At 37.6% G+C, this 24,065-nt stretch overlaps 1 protein-coding gene across 3 annotated transcripts in view; it reads right to left on the bottom strand.

Moving 5' to 3' along the window:
• Nucleotides 1-24,065, bottom strand: part of Dock11 (dedicator of cytokinesis 11) — a 225,854-nt gene that overhangs the window by 34,470 nt on the left and 167,319 nt on the right. For all 3 annotated transcript variants that reach the window (XM_012951928.2, XM_004671477.3, XM_045141070.1), the window contains 9 exons: nucleotides 21,071-21,137; nucleotides 19,068-19,115; nucleotides 17,075-17,217; nucleotides 15,365-15,480; nucleotides 12,705-12,842; nucleotides 9,287-9,469; nucleotides 7,007-7,120; nucleotides 2,978-3,193; nucleotides 2,832-2,889 (listed from right to left, as the gene is read on the bottom strand). In XM_012951928.2, the coding sequence (XP_012807382.1) occupies nucleotides 2,832-2,889; nucleotides 2,978-3,193; nucleotides 7,007-7,120; nucleotides 9,287-9,469; nucleotides 12,705-12,842; nucleotides 15,365-15,480; nucleotides 17,075-17,217; nucleotides 19,068-19,115; nucleotides 21,071-21,137 (1,083 nt within the window). The remainder of the gene's footprint in view (nucleotides 1-2,831; nucleotides 2,890-2,977; nucleotides 3,194-7,006; nucleotides 7,121-9,286; nucleotides 9,470-12,704; nucleotides 12,843-15,364; nucleotides 15,481-17,074; nucleotides 17,218-19,067; nucleotides 19,116-21,070; nucleotides 21,138-24,065) is intronic.

Here is a 24,065-nt window from a genome sequence, read left to right as displayed (position 1 = left end):
TACTTGGGATTGCAGTTTTGTGGTTTTAATATTTATCCTTATGCTGATTTTACAGGCATATCAGTGATATTAATTTATATAACCTGAAATGTACCTTTTTAAAATAATTTGTTTCTCCATTTTAGAACTAGTAGTAGGGGCTGCAGTTGTAGCTTACTGCTGGGACACAAGCTTATGATACCTGAGGCCACAGGTTCAATCCCAAGTACCAGAAAAAATAAAATCACATGTATTAATGTAAGTAAGATAGGTAGATTATACTCACTTTTATTTGCTTTTTGAGACAGGCCTTGAGCTTGTAATCTTCCTGCCTCAGCTTTCAAGTGATAGGATTACAGTTGTAAATGAACCATCAGCTCAAGCTGAGTATACTAATTTCAAAAACATGGATTGCTCAAAGGACTTCAGTGTAAAAATGTTAATTTAAAGCACAATTAAAATGAAGAGAATGGGCTGGGCATGGTGGCACACACCTTTAATCCCAGCACTCAGAAGGCAGAGGTAGGAGTATTGCTATGAGTTCGAGGCCACTCTGAGACTACATAGTGAATTCTAGATCAGCCTGGGCTAGAACAAGACCCTACCTTGAAACACCACCACCACCACCAAAAAAAAAAAAAAAAAAAATGAGGATGCAGCTCAAATAGTTAGAGTGCTTCATTAGCTATCATGCATGAGGCCCTGGGCTTGATCCCCAGCACTGCATAAACCAGCCATGGTGATGCATAGCTGTAAACAAGAAGTAGGAGGTAGGAAGATCAGAAAGTCATCCCTGGCTACATAACAATTTGAGGCCAGCCTGGGCTACACAAGACCCTGGACCAAACAAAAGAAAGCAAACAAACAGAAAAGTAAAACGGATCTACATTTGTATCATTATACCATATTTGGGAAGAATCTTCACAATGGGAGTTATTACTGAACCTTAGATGTGAACTGAAAGATATACCGAAATTCTGGTCTTAAACCAAAACAAGTTTGAGTTTTCATCGCCAAACCCAAAGTATTATGATTCTCATTAATTGGTTTCATTTTGCCCTAATGTTACTTGGTTGACTGACTTACAGGAAGTAGCCTGAACATTATGATAGGTAGCAGATGTATTGATTACAATCTCCATTGCCAATTAGCTTTTAAACCTAACTAGAATGTTTTACTATGCAAGTAGTTACAGTAGTCAACAATATTATTTTAAGACAGGGAAGGCTTCAGGAAGATTCCTGAATTGGAAATTTTTAAAAAAAAAATTTACTTATTTATTTATTTTTATCTTTTCACAATTTTTATTAGCATTTTCCTTGATTATAAAAAATATCCCATGTTAATACCTTCCCTCCCCCACACGGTACTTTCCCCTTTGAAATTCCATTCTCCATCAAATTACCTCCCCATCTCAATCATTCTACTTACATATATACAATACTAACCTATTAAGTACCCTTCTCCCTTCCTTTCTCTTCCCTTTATATCTCCTTTACTAAGTATTTTCCTTCTCACACAGAAGCCCAATCATCTGTAGCAAGGATCCACATATGAGGGAGAACATGTGGCGCTTGGCTTTCTGGGCCTGGGTTACTTCACTTAGTATAATCCTTTCCAGATCCATCCATTTTTCTGCAAATTTCATAACTTCATTTTTCTTTACCGCTGAGTAGAACTCCTTGTATAAATGCGCCATATCTTCATTATCTACTCATCAGTTGAGGGACATCTAGGCTGGTTCCATTTCCCAGCTATTATAAATTGAGCAGCAATAAACATGGTTGAGCACGTACTTCTAAGGAAATGAGATGAGTCCTTAGGATATATGCCTAGGAGTGCTATAGCTGGGTCATATGGTAGATCAATCTTTAGCTGTTTTAGGAACCTCCACACTGATTTCCACAATGGCTGGACCAGATTGCATTCCCACCAGCAGTGTAGAAGGGTTTCTCTTTGTCCACAACCCCGCCAACATTTATGATCATTTGTTTTCATGATGGTAGCCAATCTGACAGGAGTGAGATGGAATCTCAATGTAGTTTTTTTTTTTAATTTTTTTTGTTCATTATTTATTTATTTATTTGAGAGCTACAGACACAGAGAGAAAGGCACATAGAGGGAGAGAGGGAGAATGGGTGCACCAGGGCTTCCAGCCACTGCAAACGAATTCCAGATGCGTGCGCCCCCTTGTGCATCTGGCTAACGTGGGACCTGGGGAACCAAGCCTCGAACCGGGGTCCTTAGGCTTCACAGGCAAGCGCTTAACCACTAAGCCATCTCTCCAGCCCTCAATGTAGTTTTAATCTGCATTTCCCTGATGACTAGTGACGTAGCACATTTTTTTAGATGCTTATATGCCCTGAGTTGTAAATCTTGAATAAAGGATCTACAGCAGCTAGATTCTGATGTCCTTCGAGGGTCTGAATCCTTTTTAGCATCTAGGTCTCACGGTACAGTGATAGTTATAGATTCCTAGTCTATGGACAGTTGTTGGCAAAGTTAAGAGATATGAGAGGATGGTAAATGATCTGTGTTATGCAGAGCTTCTCATGAGCCCTAAGAACTGAATTTGTGGCAGCCTTCCAGGGAGACAGTCTTGGAAAATAAATACTGGGTACCAGGCCTGGCCCTGTATTATTTCACTTTTTCTTGTAACCTTCTATGCAAGCAGAAGCCAAAATGAACAACCCAGTCTTCTTTCATACCAACCTCTGTTTAGCACTGAGCAAGGCCGAAGGTGAACATGTTTTTCATAACCCAATTATATCCCACCCATAGTTACAAGCTACAAAGATACAAACTACAGTGCCTATGGAAATTCCTCCCATCTTATAAATGAAGTGTCTTACTCTTTCGGTGAAGAAATTCTGCCACCAGAGCTGCTACATGGACATAGCACATCGCAGCCTAGAAATGGGTGACAAGGAAAGAACTGTCAGAATATGCTCAAAGGTCTTTGAAGGGTCAAATTTAGAACAAAATTTTAAGTAGTTACCTCTGAAAAATCTCCATTTTTAATATGAATCTTGGCCATGCTGTCGAGCCAGGTTTTTCTGAGCTCAGGAGTGCTGGCATAGGACTTGGCTAAGCTATACTGGAGATCAATGAGCATTTCAGGGTCCTTCTCATGCTCCTTCATTTGGGCAGTGGCCATAAGAACAGTTCGGATCCTCTTGGTCAGATCTTTGACTTCTGTGGGAAAAGCAGTTGCCTAATTTCAAAACAAAACAAAACAAAGAAACCAATAAAGTTACAAGTATTATTGATATGACCAGTATCCATTCCTGGGAACATAACACAATTTCTACTTCACAATACAGTTCTTGATAGTTTATCATCTGTGGCAAGTCCCTTTAGGGATTTTACTTAGTTATACTTTAATTTGTGTTCATGTTTGTAGGTGTGTGCAGGTTTGTACATGTGTATGGAGGCCAGAGGTCAGTGTCAGTTGTCTTTATCAACCATTTTCTACACTATTTAACAATTTATTATGTGTATGTGTCTGTGTGCACACGTGTGCCACAGCATGAGTGTGGAGGTCAGAGGACAATTTTGAGATATCTGTGCTCTACCTTCTTTTGAGACAGGATCTCTTGACATTGCAAAGGAATGTCAGAGTAGCTGCCCCGTGATCTTTGGACTCTCCTGGCTCTGCCTTCCATTGTCATAGGGTATTGAGCTCAGAGATGATGTGCCATTTTGCAACTGGCTTTATGTGGGTGTTGTAGAATTCATCCCAGTCCAGCAGGCTTTGCTAGCAAACACGTTTAACTATTAAGCCATCTGACCAGCCCCTCCATCTTATTTTTTGAGACAGGGTGTCCCACTGAACCTGAAGCTCACCAATTTGGTTAGACTACTTGATTAGTTACTTTCTCATTTTATGATGAAATGCCTGACAATAAGCAATTTAAGGAAGGGTATATTCTGGTTTATAGTTCAGGGTTACAGTCTATTATGGTGGGGAAGACATGGTAGCAGGAACTGGAGGCTGCTAGTCACATTCAGTACATAGGAAGCAGAAAGCAATGAATGCTGGTACTCAGTCAATTTATCCTTTTTATACAATCCAGAACCCCCTGCCACTGGAATGATGCTGCTCCCAGTTAAGGTAGGTCTTCCCAACTCAATTAACCTAATGAAGATATTCCCTTACAGGTATACTGAGAGGCTCAACTATTTTATGTAATCATAGGCATGCCCAAAGGCAAGTGTCCTACATGATTCTAGCCCCAGGGATTTTTCTGTCTCTATACCTCCCCAATACAGAGATTACAGGAGCACACTGTCATGCCTGGCTTTTTCATAGGTACTGGGGAAATCTGAACTTAAGCCTTTGTGCTTGTGAAGAAGCACGTTACTGACTGAGCCATCTCCTCAAACCTTAATGAGTTATTTTTAAAATGTGCAACTAGCCAAGGCTTCAAAGCTTCTGAATTTGATGAAAGTCTATTTACAACATATTTACAAATATACCTTAAGAACCAGACTATCTGGCTTTGATACTTCTAGCTTCTCCATTGTGGCTTCTGTATGTTTGTACTTTACTTAAACCAGTAACAGAAAGTTCTTGACAGCCCACTATGTACCAGACACTGGTCTGAGTGCTTTGCATGTTTTAATTCTGATAACAACCCTATGAGCTAAGGTTGCTTATTATGCTTTCACCAATGAGAAACTTGAGACACAGTGGTAAAGAAGCTTAGTCAAAGTCTCATGGTTGGCGCACTGTAGAGGCATGACTGATACTCAAGCCGTCTGGCTCCAGAGCTAGCTCTCTTCCATTACTTTTCCATCCTGACAAACATACTATCTCATCTCCTGAAAGCAACATACACCACAGTGAAACCATGCTGCCAATTTTCCACTTCCACAAACAACAAGTCATGAGTCACAGTGCACTCCAAAGAGTTTAAAGAGACAATCTCTCAACATACTTTTGGACCTCAAATCACTAATCATGTTTCCTCTACATCAGTGTCATGTTAAGTAAGTCTCCTAGCACTTTGTTTTACCCTCCAGTGGAGTGAGTAATAACAATGATCTCTGCAATTCCTAGAAGACAAGGGTGGGGAAAATACAAGGCTAGAGGCCTTGTGAATATGAATATAATGAAATGTGGAGTTCAATGTTCAAATAAACTTTTGTCTGCTTTAAAAATAATTACACACATATGTTCCTTTTGTACTCATTAATAGAAATTCTATTTGCTGGGAGGAAAGTGTACCTTTTTGTAATAGGGGTTACTGGTAATGAGGGCCTTAATAGGATCAAACTAAGACATTTCAGAAAAGAGTCAAGGAAAAGTGAGACATGCATCAATTAAGCCCTACTTAATTGGAAAAATTAGTTAAATACCTATGTAACATGGCATTAAGAATGGAAACAACTTGGAAAATAAACTCTTAAAGTATGAGTAAAAGCATAAATAGTGTGCATTGTTTCTGTGCTCATGGGAATACTTTGAACATATACTCATCCCCTGGGGAACCAACAAAACTGGTTGAAAAGCAAACTTTCCCAGCCTGTGAGCAGCTGGCACTAGTCAGTTGTTTTTCTCAGTGTAAGTAACATTCCTATGGGAATGTTTTCTGGTACATAGATTCTACACGTCCCAAATATCAAGTATGTTGTGACTATGAGCTTTTAATTTTTGCAGATTTTATACAACATTGTCAAATATGCTAGAATATGACCTTTCCCAAGAATGGGAACAATTCATTTCCCTGGGAGGAAAAGTCCTCTACTTGTAAAAGTTCTTCTCTTGTACATCACTGAGTATCAGGACACACAGTCCATGCAGTCAAGCAACAGATAGACTTTTACAAGGATCTCTGGCTTTTAAACACACAAAGAAGGGGAATGGTGGCCTTCATGAACAAGTACTTAAGAATAAAAGTCTCTGACTTGGTTTTCCAGGAAGTACTGACAGCAAGCCATAGTCAGTTAACATGACTTTTTAAATTCACAAAACCAACAAATGATGAATCTCTATTGTGCCCTTTCTCTTCTGTTGGCAATGGGTCAATGAATTTGCTAGCTATTCTTTCTTTCTTCCTTTTTTTTTTTTTTTTTGAGGTAGGCTCTTGCTATATAACCCACGCTGAACTGCAATTCACTATGTAGTATTAGGCTGGCCTTGAACTCACAGCAATCCTACCTCTGCCTCCCAAGTGCTAGTTAGGATTAAAGGCATGTGCTACCACACCTGGCTTGTTATCACATTCTAATAGGTGAGATTTTTCTCAAATTTTTAAATTCAGCTCTCTCTCTCTTTCTCTCCCTTGTTCTCTCTCGGTCTGTCACTCTCAAATAATTAACTAAATAAAAATAAACAAAAAAATTTCAAGGGCTGGAGAGATGGCTTAAAGGTTAAGTGCTTGCCTGTAAAGCCCAAGGATCCTGGTTCAAGGCTCGATTCCCCAGTACCCACGTAAGCCAGATGCACAAGGTGGTGGATGCATCTGGAGTTTGTTTACAGTAGCTGGAGGCCCTGATGTGCCCATTTTCTCCCTCTCTCTCTTTCTCGCCCTCCCTCTTTCTCTCTTGGTCTGTCACTCTCAAATAAATAAAAATAAACAAAAACTTAAAAAAATAATTCAGTAATTACATAACTAATATTATAAATGATAATTTTAAGAAGGAAATGATGCTTGTATTTTCTAAGCAAGTTTAAAAATTAAGCCCCAAAAGAACTCACATTCTACAAGACCTAATAAGAGTATGTGTATCATCTAACCTATTCAGTAGATGTTGAATATGCTATGTTCTAGTCAATACTATGGATGTTGGAGATCCAATGGGGAATAACAGTAAATCTGTAACTCATGAAGTCCACATTATATATTTCTATACTAACAATCATTGTGAATTTTATAAGAATTTAAGGATATAAAACTATTTAATACTCAAATTATACTGCTTGACATCAAACTCAATACTTTGTACATGCAAAGCACACTCTTCTATTAACCCACAATCCAAGCCAAGTGATTCTTATTTATTACTTAACATGAGAACATACCTTCATAGGTCTGTCACTATTTGCAAAATTATTGATAATGAATAACGATTCTTGAAATCTTGATCCTCCACTTAAAGCTACATCAGCTATCAGCTGGCTTACAGCAATTATTATCTGTGGGAAGAAGCAAATGATATTTTTCAAATAGCTTTAGAACATTTAAAAATTTTTAAAAATTTATTTGAGAGTGACAGAGAGAGAAAGAGGGGAAGAGAGAGAGAGAGACAGAGAGAGAGAGAGAGAGAGAGAGAGAATGGGCATGCCAGGGCCTCTGCCTGCAAACTCCAAACACGTGCGCCCCCTTGTGCATCTGGCTAATGTGGGTCCTGAGGAATTAAGCCTTGAACCAGTGTCCTTAGGCTTCACCGGCAAGAGCTTAACCACTGAACCATCTCTCCAGCCCTGAACATTTTTTTCAATCAGAGGAAGCATCTTATTGCGTGCAGATTGCCCTACTTCAGCTTCTTTAGAAACTGGGACTAGAGGCTCTTGCTGCCACACTTAGCTTTGAGATACTTCTTTTAAAGACTCTACACAAATTTCCCTAAAAACCCAGTACTCAAGAGGCAAAGGCAGGCGATCATTCTGAGTCTGAATTCAGCCAGGGATACATAGCAAGACCTTGTCTCAAAAAAATATTTTTCACAGATCTTCAAACAATGGTCAGGTCTCTACTTTGAATATGCTTGCATGGTGTTATCTAGGTCAAAACTGGAAATAAATGATACTTTTCTTTGTCAGTTTCGCATTGCTTTTACTTGTGTATTTATGTGTTGGACTCCTAAGCCCAGTGCCCCAGCAACCTTTGTTTTAGACCAGTATCTACTAGTTTAACGGTGGTTTATGCAGTGGCCATTGATGGTACTTAAAGTCAAGATAATTCATGCTATGAGGCTAAGCTGGATGCTTTACTACTGATCCTGAGGACAAACAGTAGTAGTTATGAGTTCCAGCTCTAGAGTAAAATTGCCTTTCACTCCAATTTCAACTTTAATGTCTTCAATTAACCCTTAATTGAGTTTTCTATTAGCAAATTGCTGTTCTAAGTCTTCATATGTATTGCGTTATCTACATTTGAATAAAAGGCTCCACAGAACTGCTACTTATGGTCAGAAGAATGGATCTCAATAGAAAATTTCAGGTATACTCATATACGAACTAAAGCCATATTTTGGAGAAAGGCTGGCATCCAAGTGATCTCACATAAAAGCAAATAATAAAGGATCTAATGTGTAAGGGTGGCTGGCAATAGTAAGCAAAAGTAATTATAAAGAATATTTTAAGAGATTTTTACTTTCTATTACATTTTTGATTTACTGGTGACATTTTGACAAAAGAAAGGTGCTTATGGTTGTTTCTCCATAAATAACTCATCTCCAATAAACAACTTCAATGTGACAGACTAAAGCAGTGAAGATATATAACCAAAGATTTCCTATATTACCAAGAGACCTACTGAGCCAAGAAGTTCCAATTGTGTTGAGGTTTGAAGATATTTCATCAAATAAGCAGTTATGTACAATAATGATGATCACATAAGAAGTGACTAGGCATTGTGCCAGGCACCATACACAGTTCCTTTTTAAAGCTCATAATAACCATGCAAAGTAGAAAATACTTGGCCTCATTTTCACAGATGAGGAAACTGATTCAGCTAAATTGAGTAACTGACCTAGGGTCACATAGCAAGTAAGTTGCTGAGCTATGGTTTAAACTCTCACAAATCTTTCTATAGGCTGAGATTTTCATAAAATTTTAAGATTAATTCCACATTTTTGAGATAAAGACTTATTATGTTACCCAGAATGATATTGAACTTGTGGGTGCCAGTGATCAACCTGCTTTACCCTCTCAACTAGTTTGGACTGTACAGGTGCATGCGACCACACACAGAGAAATCCTTTTTGATTTCTGGGGTATTTTTTGAGACAGTTCTTGCTCTATAGCCCAGAAGGTCCTTAACCTTGCAATTATGTTGCCTTAGCCCCTCATATGCTGGCTTCCAGGCATGCACCACCATACTCAACTCTGTTCCATTTTGAAGTAAGTGGGTATCTATAGTACATTACAAAAAACGCTACTGTATAAAAATACCTTCTATTTTGAGACAGGGTCTCTCTAAGTTGCCCAAGATGGCCTTGAACTCAGTCTATCGCCTAGGCAGAACTTAAATTTAGGATTCTTGAACCTAAAACTCAGAAGTAGCTGTGGTTTTTGCTCTTGGTAGAGGCCCGTGACTGAAGTGGAGGATGATGAAGAGAAGCATTGATTGACACTGACCTGCAAGTGTGTCCTTAAAAACGTTTTCCTCTTGGTGTACTCAAAGTTGTTTCTCATTAAAAGATACAAAAGTGCAGATGCTTCATTCCTGGTGGAGCTAATCTTTGAGGTGCAACACTTTAAGACCTCATAGCAAAATGCAGCACACATGTTTACTCTTCCTTTGAAAAATGCAGAGGGAAACTAAAGAACAAGGAAAGCAGAAATCAGTATCTGAAAGCTTAATCATAAAACCCATCTAATTAAAAAGTGCCTGGGCTGGGGGAAAAATGACTCAGCAATTGAAGGCTCTTGCTTGCAAAGCCTGATGGCACAGGTTCAATTCCCCAGTAACCATAAAGCTATCTGCATAAAGTGGCACATGCATCTGGAGTTTGTTTGAAGTGGCAATAGGCCCTGGTGTACTCATTCCTTCTCTCTCTCATTCTCTTTCTTTGCTTGCAAATAAATTTAAAAAAATTAAGGCATCTGTCTGCTCTCACAACACATAATCTACAACCACATGGAGAGTACCAGGAGGGTCCTCAACAAAATGGGGGCAGGGAGGAGGAAAAAGATGGGACCAATACATGATGTATCCATACAAAGACTATTCTTAATTAAAAAAAAAAATGCCTGTTACATGAACACCTAAAACTGTGGCTGGGTGCTTTGAAGGTATCAAATAAACATGAAGCTAGAGCTCTGCTCTCAAGACACCCTGAACCAGTTAACATGCAGAATAGCATGTGTCCATAATGAAACATGTCATGCCAGTAAACAGGTTACTACAAAAATATGAAAGTATTTGATATAAATGCTCTAGCTCTGAGAAGAGTTGAAGATAGTGTAAAACACACAAGCATGTTGAATAAATGAATGACTTTAGTGATGAATGATTCTCAAATAGGGCTTTAAAATGGGAAGGACAATCTGCAATACTTAAGTGTTTGCTTAGATACCTTCTTGTATTAAGAACTCCTAAGTGCTGAGAAAATGGTAGCTGAAAACCATAATGGGATATAGGTGAATTCTCACACACTTGTGCATCTTCTACTCATAAACAGCTCTAATTAAAATACATTTTGGGGGCTGGAGAGAAGGCTCAGCAGTTGAGGCACTTATCTATAAAGCCCAAGGACCGAGGTTCGATTCCTCAGTACCTAAATAAAGCCAGATGAACAAAGTGGTGCAAGTGTCTGGAGTCTGCAGTGGCTAGAGACCCTACTGTGCCTATGCTTTCTATCTCCCCCCTCTCTCTCTGCCTCTCTCTCATAAGTAAAAATATTTATAAAAAGATACATTTGGGCAAATTAAAAGAGTACCTAAGTATTCATCTAATTCTCAAAACAACCAAGTGGCCTGTTGCTTTGAAAATGCATTGAGCCTGCTGCCTTGTGGAACTTAAACTATACATACAACCTCCCATGCTTACATGTCTATAACAGTTATTTCTACAATCCCCCCATGCTTACATGTCTATAACAGTTATTTTCAGGGAGTGTGAAACTAGAAGCCATGTACTTAAAATGATTTCTTGGGAACCTTTGATTTAGATCCATATTGTAAGAATTCTTCTGTTTTATCTTACCTTCATAACAAGGGCAGTGCTTTGTAGATAACGGATGCTTAATAAATATTTTCTTATTGGCAGTTGGAAAACCTCCCATGCTTACATGTCTATAACAGTTATTTTCAGGGAGTGTGAAACTAGAAGCCATGTACTTAAAATGATTTCTTGGGAACCTTTGATTTAGATCCATATTGTAAGAATTCTTCTGTTTTATCTTACCTTCATAACAAGGGCAGTGCTTTGTAGATAACGGATGCTTAATAAATATTTTCTTATTGGCAGTTGGAAAACCTCCCTAATAGTTTCATAAGATTTTACCAATTCTTGCCAGACAAGACAATCTAGTATGAAACCATTTAAGGGAAGGCATACCTACAGTATATCTGACCCCCACAGTAATTCTCCTCACACCACTCTCTATTCTGATGAGCCATGGTCAAAATCTTCAACAACCTGCTAGATGTGAGTTTGAATAGATCCCTTTGCCCTTTCTTCTTCTTTGACCACTAAGTACTCTGATGACAGTGAGACTCTTTTCTCCTTTGGCTTCCATGAAATCCTTTATTCTTGCCTTTCTTCCTCCCTCTTACCTCTGTCACTGTTTTCTCTTGTCTACTTTCACATTTCTCTTCCAACCCTTTGTATGCTTTCTGCAATGTTCTGCTCATTTTGTGAGTGGTTGCATGTGTATGTGTGCACATATGCATGTAAAATCCTGGAGTCTAAGTTACTCAGAAGCAAACACCCTGATGTGATGCACACACAAGTACAATAGTGGCACACAATCTTGGTGAGTAACCAATAGCTTTCTGATTGGCTAAGAGATCTTCTCCATGGAAAGGAACACATATCTGGAACTGGAAAACAGGTCAGAATCATATTCAGACAATGATTTTCCTCTCCAATATCAAGCTCCCACTAATCTTGGTCTAAAAGAGGGACTCCACCCATCAAATTCTCTTTAAATTAATAGCACTTATCCCATTTAACTTGTGCAGACTTCACTCTCCATTGGAGACTCTGCTTCTCTCTTTCAGACATAAGCAAGACCTGAGGAGATAAAACTACCCATCACACTGCAGCCTAGCCCCAGCTGAAACCACAGAGGAACTGAGGAGATTAGCAAGAGTGCAGCTTCCATGGTGAACCTGATAATCAGCACCAGGGTGAAGGAGACAGACACTGAGGATACCCAACACATACCAAAACAGAGATCCAAAGGCTCCTAAGAGCCCATCACTGAAGTAGACTTAAAACACACCCAACATGGCTCAGAGAATTTTGTGGAAGAGGGTGAAGAAATATTGTTAGATCTACAAGTTGGGACATTATGCCCAGAAGCATTGCCTCTCCCCCATAACTGACTGCTGCCCCCACAATGCATGAACTACAAAAAAAGAAAAAGAAAAAAGAAAAACAGTTGGCTTCTGTTTTCAAAGTATATCTATCTATCATCTATCTAGTTATCTATACTTTAAAATATACAAGAGAAAAACTGGCAAATTTGGTAATTTGAAAGTGACATTTGCACTGGGGTATAGCACCCTTAGTTTAGTCCACGGGGGAGAGGGGTAGGAGAGAAGGGATGGAGGGAGAGGAGAGGGAAGAAAGGAGAAAGAGGAGGGGCTGAAGGAGAGAGATTCCTGAAAAGAGCCTAATGAAAAGGTGAAGGCATAACAGTAAACCAGAAGGCAGGTTCTGTTTGCCAGGTGTTCCACCTGCACAGCGTTATCCTCTACTTATGTTCAAAAATGCAGAAACAGTCAATGGCTTTGTTTGTATATGCCATTATAATTATCCATTCTTATCCATTCCTTTTCTTTTCGGCTTTGAAGAGCCCCTAGCAGCTTTGGAAGGTGTCCTTACCTTACTGATGAAAGATCTCAGCGAGGCAAATACATGTTTCAGTGACACTTCAGATTGTCCATTTTTAAGAAAAGCAAGATGAATGTCAAATACTTTTTTCATTAATGGGTTGTGGCCATCATTATTTAAAAGTTGGCTCTACAAAACATGAAAAATGATTTGCAGAAATATTTTACTATTGTGTACATATGAAAGAACTGACTTTATATACCTGCTTATGAAGCTGTTTGGAGGTTTCAGAAAGTAAAAAGCTCTTGCATTTGATTTCAGATTATCTACATGATCTTCAACTTGGAAACCTCAAAATACTACATAAAATCTAGCTAGAATACTTAAATTCCAGCATGTAAAACAGGTAAAAAATTTTCTCCCAATGCAACACACTAAAATTTATAACATGACAAGAAGTTTTCTCCTCTTCCTCCCATCTTTCTTTTTCTTTTGTAGCTTAGGTTGACCTAGAACCTGCTATATAGCCCAGGCTAGTCACATATTCATGATTCTCCTGCCCCAACCTCCTGAGTGTTGAGATTATGGGTATGTGAAACCATACTTGGCTATGAGGAATATTTTATTACCTTGTATAATTTGGTACATTGAAAATGAATATAAGACAATCAGCTGTTGTATTCCTCTGAGGGAAGATTAAATAATTAAGGAAAATACCTTTTTTCTTAAAAAAATCTATTATCTAAGGTGCTATGGAGATGGCTCAGCTGTTAAGGGCATTTGCTTGCCAAGCCTTCTGGATGAAGTTCAATTCCCCAGCACTCACATAAAGCTGGACAGGCATTCATTTACAGTGACAAGAGAAGCTAGTGTATACACACACAAACACATGTGCAAATAAAAAAAATAAGTCTACATTTTTTGTTGGGAATACATTTTGTGTAAGATATGTTTAGTCAGCTGTGACAATTTGACCCTTCTAGGAGTAGATGTGATAACAGATACCACAACTGTTTAAATGACTTGCAAAAAAGGACATAAAAATGACAAACAAAACAGAAATATCTATTAGTTTGAGAACTTTGTGTTAAAAATCAAACCATTGGCTAACTTCCCCAAGAGGCAAAATTGTGACATCAACTGGTGGCCAGGATGGAATGGTGGTTAGCATTAGGGTCTCTCATACTAAATGGCTTGGTATTGAGTCCAGATTCCACTAATTGCCAGCTATGTAGCATGAACTTCTCTGTGAGCCTGAGCTCCCTAATTTTAAAATGAGAATGCTATTAATTTGTATGAGACTCTTATAAGGATGAAAAGTGAGTTCAAGTTTACTGACACATAATTTGCATACCAAAAATTCACCCATTTTACGCATGCAATTCAATTAATTTTAGTAAATTTGGCAAATTTTTAGAATATTTTGGTTACTTCAGAGTCACTCAACCTCATTTGTCATTACTCCCCTTTGTCACTGACAGCCTTCACAACCCAAAGGGAAGTTAACTCAGGGATACAAAATGTGCTTATAAGGTCCTGAATTCAACCACCAACATCACAAAAGTTAAGATTTATAAAGTACTTAAGAGAATGCTTGATCTCTATCAAGAGATATATAAATGTTTATTAATTTTAAAAGAAATATCAGACTAGAAGGAAGGAATATGCCAGTTCTTGAGACCAAATGTCCTTATCTACTGATACAATGAAAAAATCAATCTGTGTTGTGTTTTAATCAGAACAAGCCTAATGCCTGAAGGATTCTGCAATCTACTTCTTTTTAGTGGTCAATTCAATTCTCCTTTATAAATACCTTTGAAAAGCAATGCCAGGTTTTCCTAGTAAATCTGTAGGGCTAAAACAATTAACTAAATTACTTCAAGGAAAGGGAGAGAAATAGAAAAAATAGTATTTTAACTCAAGAGACAGCAAACATTTTCTACTTTGGGTTTGTCTACTAATGCTATCTTATATTGTGCTCTTATAATTTTTATTTTCAAAGTATTTTCACATCGATTATTCCTTTTACCCTTTCAACCACCCTGCCAGGTAACTGTTTTTACCTCCTTTAGAAAAATCAAAGCAATGATCATTTGCACTTAGAGAAAAACATCTGGAAAAATAGCATACCTCAAAGGGCTGAACTAGAAGAGCTTGCCTGGATACCATCTACCCTGACAGAATATTTTGTCACAGTGGGTATTTTGGCTGGCCCACACATAACTTCAACTAAAAATTATTGGGTATTTTAATAAATGTACAAAAGAAAACATTTCCCCTTTTCTTTCATTTTCTTTTGTCTTTTGAAGTAGGATCTTGCTATGTAGCCCTGGCTGGCCTGGACCTCACTATGTAAAATATACTGGTTTCAAATTAATGGAGATCCTTCTGCTTCTGTCTCCCAAGCACTGGAATTACAGGCCCATTCAACTATACTCAGAAGAAAGCTGTCCTAAAATGAAAGGGAAAGGGTAGAATTGAAGAGGCAGAAGAGAGTTAGGGAAAATTAGTCCAAACCCTTCACTTATGGATGATTCCAGTCTCAAGAACTTCCCAAGGTCATACTGGGGCAACACTCAGTCTGCCGTCCATGTTTCCTCATTGCTCATGCCAGGCTTGTTCCCAACTCTATCCTGCCTCTGACTAGGTGGTTACTGCAAAACGTTTTGTTTGTAGTGATTCCAGCTTGAGTTCTAATTTTTCATCTTTACCTTGAAGCACTGGGTGAAAAATGATATGGTATCCAACACTGTCAGAGAAACTTCAGTTGCAGTATTTCCTTCAAGAAGTGCCTGATGGAAAATGTCTGCTTCTGTTGTTGCAGAACCTAGGATAAAAAGAAGTAAATTAGACTTTGGCCAACATACAGATGCACATAATAGCAATGACTGACGTTTTTCATGAAGGCGCCATGAAAGGAAAGGTACTCACAATACCAGCAGGCCTAATCAGCTTCACTATATTTGTCTTTAATTATTGTTTAAGATAACCAATTCCATTTATTTTTTTTTCCACATTGGAACGTTATCAAGAGCTCTGCAGCACATATTTAAGGGGCCCATTTCTTTGGTGACATGATTCAACAATGAACAAGTGTTTATTATTTATTTATTTGCAAGTAAAGAAGTTGAGAGAATATGAATGGGTGCACCAGGGCCTCTAGTCAGCCACTGCAAACAAACTCCAGACACATGTACCACTTTGTGCATCTGGCTTTACGTGGGTACCGGGATATCAAACCTGTGTCTTTAGGCTTTCTTTGCAGGCAAATGCTTTAACTGCTGTACCATCTCTCTAGCCCCAAATTTGACATTTTTAAATGTCTTCATGCTGTTTCTCTCAGGGTCTATCTTCTTAAGATATTATAGATTTTTTGATGTTATTAGGCCTTATCACAAAGCCAGGTTTGCCGGCTTCCTTTTGTGCAACTTCTGATTGACTTAGAAATTAGTTTCCTTCTTCTGAGATTTTAATATTTATTTTTCTACTTCTTCTATTTTTTTTTCGAGGTAGGGTGTCACCCTAGCTCAGGCTGACCTGGAATTCACTTTGTAGTCTCAGGGTGGCCTTGAACCCTGGGCGATCCTCCTACCTCTGCCTCCTGACTGCTGGGATTAAAGGCATGTGCCACCACGCCTGGCTAATATTTACTTATTAGCAGATAAACTCCATTTATATATTCTTCTAACTTCATTAATTAGGCAATATTTCTCACTTTGACCTTCATGCTGTCTCAGTGTTTTAACCTATTTAAGTATTCTACTAACACAATATCATTTAGAGTACACTAATGGTTATTACTTTTTTGTAGTACTAGAGGTTGAATCTAGGGTCTCACACATGCTAGGCAAGCACTATACTACTAAGCCACATCCTCATTCACCTTTTGTTTTTTACTTTTTGTTTTGAGACAGGGCTTAAGTTGCCCAGGAAGACCTTGAACTTGTAAGTTTCCTGCCTCAGACTCTCTAGTATCTAGAATTACAGGCCTACCAGGCCCAGCTAGAGTTCATTACTGTCAGCACTCAATTTAGTGAATACAATTCACAAATAATATATGAATGACAATGCCTCTAGCCAAATATTATATATATGATTTATTAAGATGTTAATAATTTTCATTAAAATCTAACAGAAGTAACAAAAGATTTCCAACTTAAAATATCATGACAACAGGAATTGCATGGAAAACAAATTCAGTATTAAGAAAAAATTAAAATACTATTAAATTTATTGAAAAAAATCAATTTCATCATTAAATAATTACAAATTATAGTTATAAATACATAGCAGAGATATGCAAATATAACTATGCATGGGAAATGATGTCCAGTCATAATGATGATTTCAACCAGGATATATGGTTAAACAGTATTATTTGGCTATTTCACATAGGTGCCCCACCCTCTATTTTTACTTACTGTGATTAAGTGTAAATGAGCTTTCTAAGCTGCTAAGATGCTGAAGCCGGGCTTGCATTACTCCTGATCTGTTTCGAAGAGCTGGCATGGTTTGCGATTTTCGGTCTATCCCAAAGTGTTTTGACAGCCAGGCATCATGCACCCTAAAATAAAACTGAAAATTAGGAACTAGAGTATTCTGATGGTATGCTTCACTGTTAGATTCTTCTAAGCTAAAATGTAACTGGGTTGTCATACGAAGATGGTACTCTGCTCAAGATTCTCCCCAGTGACACTTGGTTTAAATGAGACACCACTGGAAATCGTATATTTCACTATATCTTTAAAATAGTGTATATTATAATAAGGAATTCAGAAAGAGCTCCCACTTCTGTCCTTCTTTCTTAAAAACATGAGCACTAAGTAGACTGGAACCCTCATTACTTGAGCTATCTAGTATTAGACAGTTCTATAGTCACAGTAATAAAACAACATCCAAAGGCTTCTTTAATTTTTAGAACTTCAGCCATGCACGGTTACACATGCTTGCAACTCCAGCACTTGGGACTTGGAGGCAGGGAGATCAGGAGAGTTTAAAGTCATCCTTATTGTAGGTACATAATGCGTTTGAGGCCAGCCTGGGCTACATGATAACTTGTCTCAAAAAGATAAGAAGGAATAACCCCAAGCCTCACCCACATTGGTCTAAGGAAAAAAAAAACAAAAAAACAAAAAAACACTGCTGTGGAATTATATATAAAGCATTATATTTGAATTCCTTGAGTGAGTAATTTTACTTCTATAATAGATACAACTGAGATATGCAAGCCCTTTCTTTTTTGTTTATTTTTATTTATTAATTTATTTATTTGAGAGCAACAGACAGAGAAAGAGGCAGAGAGAGAGGAGAGAGAGAGAGGGCGGGAGAGAGAATGGGCACGTCAGGGCCTCCAGGCACTGCAAACAAATTCCAGATGCCTGTGCCTCCTTGTGCATCTGGCTAACGTGGGTCCTGAGGAATAGAGCCTTGAACGGGGTCCTTAGGCTTCACAGGCAAGCGTTTAACCACTAAGCCATCTCTCCAACCCTGCAAGATCTTTCTTTGACTTAGGGCCTTTTAAACATTACTGAACTGTTTTTCCCAGTATTGGGGATTGAACCTAGGGCCTCATACATGCTAGAAAAAATATGCTAAGTGATATCTCCAGTCCAAATTAATCTTCCCTTCTTTCCTTTCCATTTTGTTTTGGGAGGGAGAAGTGGTGCTACATACAGAACTCAGAGCCTTTTACTGAGCTGTATCTCCAGATGCCCAAACACTTCCTAAGTATTTTAGTAGGATTTAAAACTCAAAAAGAATAAATAAATAATGTATGGCCTAATTACTATTTGGGGGATTTGTTTGCCTTAATAATTGCGGTGTTGGAAGATTGTAGGCAAATATTACACACCTATCCTCACTTTGTGATTTTTTTGCCTACTTCTGTATCTAGTTCCTACTTAAGTCTTTTAGAAAACATATGTATATGTTCTGAGTTTAGAGAACCTTCATAAGGTAGAAATTTTCCATATTACTCTAATCATCCTGAAAACTTAAATATCAATTCACATTACTTTAAACGTTGAATTGGGGGCTACAGAGACTGTTGATGCTAAAAGGCTCTTGCTTGCAAAAGCCTTATGGCCTAGGCTCAACTCTCCAGTACCCATGTAAAGCTAGATGCATGACATGTGGCACATGTGTCTGGATTTTGTTTGCTGTTGCAAGAGACCCTTCCCCATTCCCCTTGCCCATTCCCTTCCTCCTCCCTCCTTCTCTCTTTCAAATAAATGATATTTTAAAAAATTAAAAAATAGTTTTAAATAAATAAACTTTGAATTGATATATGTTAAATAAATTACAGGCCTCTTAATGTTAACCTAAAACTAACACTGTGTTTTACATGGCATGAATAGAATTGCTCCCTATTGGAAGAGAATGAACAATTGAAGATTTAAGATGTATGGGAATTACCTTGCTATGTTTCTTTTCCCCATATACCTAAAGTGAAACAAACATACTCTAGAAAGAGAAACAATAGCATGTTAGTAAGATATTACTATACACTGCATTTTACTAATATTCAAAAGGTAACAAGTTATAAAGAAAAGCCTATTTAAATGAACAACAGCATTCATTTTTATGGAAATAAATATACAGGCAATTGCTTATTGGCTTGTTATATTTTATCTTTCTGTATTTATTTGCTATAATTACATCAGCATGTCTTTATATACAATTGTAACAATAGGTTATAAAACCCAACAATGCAAGTCATCCGTTTTATTCATTAATATCACAAAAAGTTCATAAGATATAGAAGTGTGGCAAATATTCCATTTTATAAATGACATCAAAGCACTTTCTACTGTTTATAATCTCAAATATACATATTAAAGTAGGGAAAACAGCATACTTAATTTCCACACACTCATCCTCCAGCTTCAACAATGACCATGATTCTTCTTATTTAACTCTGGCCCCCCCTACCTTCTGTCTCTTTTTAAGCAAATTCCCAACATCAGGCATTTTCATTAATAAATAGTTTACTATATAATTGTAACTTTAATAAATGTGAAGATACAGGTCATAAAATCAGAAAGGGGGAAAGTGTTCTTAAGGGAAGGTTGGAGAAGGATAAAAGAGTAATAGAATGCATGTGACAAAAAAGCAGAATGGGGCCTAGTAGGGAAAGGAAGAAGACCAGCAGGAGGAAGCCAGTGGTTTACAGGAGAGGAGTGGGAGAAAATGAACAACAAAAAACAAAGTGTAAGTGAAAATTTCATAATGAAATCAAGTATTTTGTATAATAATTTAAAACAAATAAATATATACATAAAATTAAATGCTAATCGCTAGACATTTTCTGAAAATTTTTGAAAAACTTTTAAAAATATTTATTTATTTATTTATTTATTTATTTATTTATTTATTTATGTGAGAGAGAAAGAGGCAGAGAGAGAAAGAACAGGCACACCAGGGTCTACAGCCAGTGCAAATGAATTCCAGACGTATGTGTCCCTTGTGCATCTGGCTTACGTGAGGTCCTGGGTAATTGAACTGGGTCCTTTGGCATTGCAGGCAAGTACCTTAACCACTAAGCAATCTTCTCCAACCCCAAATTTTTGAAAAACTTTAATTTAGGGTTATGCACTGAATATTCCCTATTCCCTGTACTTTTGTATGCACATAAAATCATATATATATATATATATATATATATATATATATCTGTTTACATAAAACTTCTTACATTTCATTTCATTCTACGTGCAGCTTTTCTTTTAAGAATGATATAAACACAGCTCAACCTACAATATAGAACAATTTACCATGTCTAGAGTAGGTTTGTCCCTAAATATCTTCTTATAATACATGCACATATACATTTCTACATAGAGATACATGTATTTCCATTTATGAGGTATGTAGAATTTAGAATTACTCAGCTCTACGTAAGAGTACAATTTCTAAAAATTTTTTTAGCCAGGGTCTCACTCCAGCCCGGCTGATTGGGAACTCACTTTGTCATTCAAGGTGGCCTCCAACTCACAGTGCTCCTAATACCTTAGCCTACTGTGTGTTGCTGGGACAATAAGTATGCACCACCACACACAGACAAATTCTAAATTCCAATCATGTCAACTGTTTATGAAGTTTTAGAGCATTTTCTTTAAATGAGTGATGCAGGACAGCTGACACCATTTCTAGTTTTCCAGATAACAGGATTATCTGGACTGTAAAAAGGGTGTATTATCAGCTATAGTTTTTCTGCAATATCACAGGTAATACACTTCCATTTTTCTTTTACCTATGGGTGAAGAATACCAGACTGTATATTATTAAAATGGCCTAAAATTTTCTACATTTTAGCAATTATGAGCTATTGGAACTAGAGAATGAATAACATTTAAATTTCCTAAATTAACTTCCTGCAAATGAGGGGATTATTTGGGAAATATGTTAATATAACTTACTCTAGAAGAATAAGAATGTTTATCAGCTCCTGGGGAGATACTTTATTCCAGTAAGTTAAGAGTGTATCTGCAAAGGAAATAAATAAGGTATTAAGATTTTGAAAAAAAAATAAAAAAGAGAGTAAAGCAGAGTTAGCCTATTTTTAACAGTCACCAATTCACAGTTCTGTTTATCCCTACTTTATTGTTCCTCCCATTGGACCCCACACATTCTGTCTATTAGATTTCAGAGTTTGATTCTTATATATGTTAGTCTGGCCTCAAACTCACTACGTGACCAACTATGACCTTGACCTCATGTCTTCACCTTCACTGTGCTACAATTAAAGACCTGAGCCACTGAGGGACTGAAGGGGATTTTTTTTAAAGATAGGATATCTCCATGAAATGCTGGTTAGCCTGAAACTACCAAGTGCTCATACTTCCTGCTTCTTATCCAACTCTCCTGAACCCTACCTAAAAAAAAACAACAAAAAAGGGTAATTCTCTTCCCACGTTTTAACTTTCTTTTTCAGTATTCCCTCTTTCTTTCCTTTTTGTGTGTGTGAAGTAGGGTCTCATTCTAGCCCAGGCTTACCTAGAATTCACTATGTAGTCTCAGGGTGGCCTAGAAATCACAGCGATCCTCCTACCTCTGCCTCCTGAGTGCTGGGATTAAAGGCATGTGCCACCATGCCCAGCAGTATTCCCTCTTTCTGATATATGTATATGTATACACATACATAAACATGTATAGAAAAATAAATTAGGGCTGAGATGTCTCAGTGCATAAAGTACTTGTCTTATAGACATGAATATGAGTTTGGATTTCCAAAACCAAATCAAAGCTGGATGCTATTCCACCACTGTTTATAATCTCATCGTACCTATGGTGAGCAGGGAGGCTGACAGAAGCTCCTGGGCCAGCTAGCCCAGCAAATGGAGTGGTGAACAAGAGATCCTGTCTCAAACAAGGTTCAAGGTAATGACTGACACCTGAAATTGTCCTGCGACCTCCACATCTCTCTGTCTCTCTCTCGCTCACTCTCTCTCTTTCACACACACAGGGTAACTGAAACTTAAAATTTGTCAGTACTTAACTTTGAATTACTTTTTTATCCTACTCTGATATAGCAAATAGTATCAGCAGACAACATTAAATATTAAAGTCTTATAGGTATCAGAAAAAGTAGACAAGGAGCTGGAGAGATGGCTTAGCGGTTAAGGTGCTTGCTAGTAAAGCCAAATCGCCCAGGTTTGATTCCTCACATAAGCCACATACACGAGGTTGGCACACACATCTGCAGCTTCTTTGCAGTGGCTAGAGGACCTGGCACATTTATTCTCTCTCTCTCCCTCCCTCCCTCTTTCTCTATCAAATAAATATTTAAAAAATAAAAATGTAGAGCTGGGCGTGGTGGCACACTCCTTAATTCCAGCACTTGGGAAGCAGAGGTAGGTGGATCACCATGAGTTTGAGGCTACCCTGAGACTACATAGTGAATTCCAGGTCAGCCTTGGCTAGAGTGATACTCTACCTCGAAAAACCAAAATAATAATAATAATAATAAATAAAATAAAAATGTAAAAGTCGATAAGTGGCTCAACTTCAACACAAGAGACTATTTTCTGAGGGGAATTGAGGAACAAATAATTTTGTCTTTATTGTGTGTTGAGAGAGTATGAAGGGATTTTGATGTTTATAATTAAAAAAAATATTTTTAGTGACACAGTTGATTAAACCAGGGCCTTAGACATCTCAGACAATTACTTTATTACTGAGCTGTATCACTAGTTCTTTTCTCTCATTCTTCCCCTCCACCTCCCAATGTTTTTCTTTTTCTTTCTTTCTTTTTTTTTTTTGATTTTTTTCAAGGTAGGGTCTTGCTATAGCCCCAGCTGACCGGGAATTCACTATTTATTCTCAGGGTGTCCTCAAACTCATGGTGATCCTCGTACCTCTGCCTCCCTTAGTGCTGGATTTAAAGGCGTGTGCCACTATGCCTGGCTTAATCTCCCATTTTTTTAATGACAGGGTTTTGCTATGTAGCCCAGACTGCTCTTAAGTTTTGATTTCTCTGCATTTACTTGTCCAATGCTGGGATTAAGAGCATGAGCCCCAACACCTGGCTGTATTTTCTAAATTTCAGATAGGGTTTAGGCCAGGGGCTCATGAAGTCTGGGATGGCTTTGAAATATCACTCCTCTTGGCTCAGCCTTCCCATTAGCAGAGATTACAGGCATGGGCCACCAATCTCAGTTGATGTCCAACTTTTTATAAAACCACAAATATTGGTAATTTTCAATGTGTACAAAATATTGATCATGAATTAAAGCAGTGAAATAGTCAACTTCAATAACTCAGTTTTGGTTTATTTAATTAAGCTGGTGGCAACTTCTGGCCTCCCCCAAAACCTGGTCTTTTGGTATCTGCCAATAAAAGGGCGGAGCATTCCTGTGGTTTGGGTCTTCTTGTCAAAGGTCACCTAAGCCATTTTAGAAGGTACTTTGCCTTCCACTTTTGTGCTGTGGTTTTGTCAATGAAAACCTGTTGCCTACTGTGTAGAAAAAAATAACAAAAAGCATTCTGGGACCTTCAGTTCATCCTGAACACATGCTACTAATGACTGTGTCATAAATCAGCTTCTTAGAAAAAAAAAGGTTGATATTGTGTGTGTGTATGTGTGTGTGTATGTATGTATGTATATATATATATATATATATATATACCATATATATATATATATGGTATATATGTAAGTACAATGATTGAGATGGGGAGGTAATATGATGTAGAATGGAATTTTCAAAGGGGAAAGTGTCAGGGGGGAGGGAGGGAATTACCATGGGATTTTTTTTATAATCATGGAAAATGTTAATAAAAATTTAAAAATTAAAAAAAAAGAAAAGAAAAAAAGGGGGGTCAGAAAGGCAGATTTGGGTGCTCTAGTCCAAAGAGGCTACTCAGCCACTTAATGCTGTTCTGCCAGGTAAGATAAGGACCTGTCTCAATCAT

Source organism: Jaculus jaculus, chromosome X (genome assembly GCF_020740685.1).
Source record: "Jaculus jaculus isolate mJacJac1 chromosome X, mJacJac1.mat.Y.cur, whole genome shotgun sequence".
NCBI lineage: Eukaryota > Metazoa > Chordata > Mammalia > Rodentia > Dipodidae > Jaculus > Jaculus jaculus.
The sequence above is the reverse complement of the archived record's forward strand: the minus strand, read 5'-3'. Positions and strand labels throughout refer to the sequence as shown.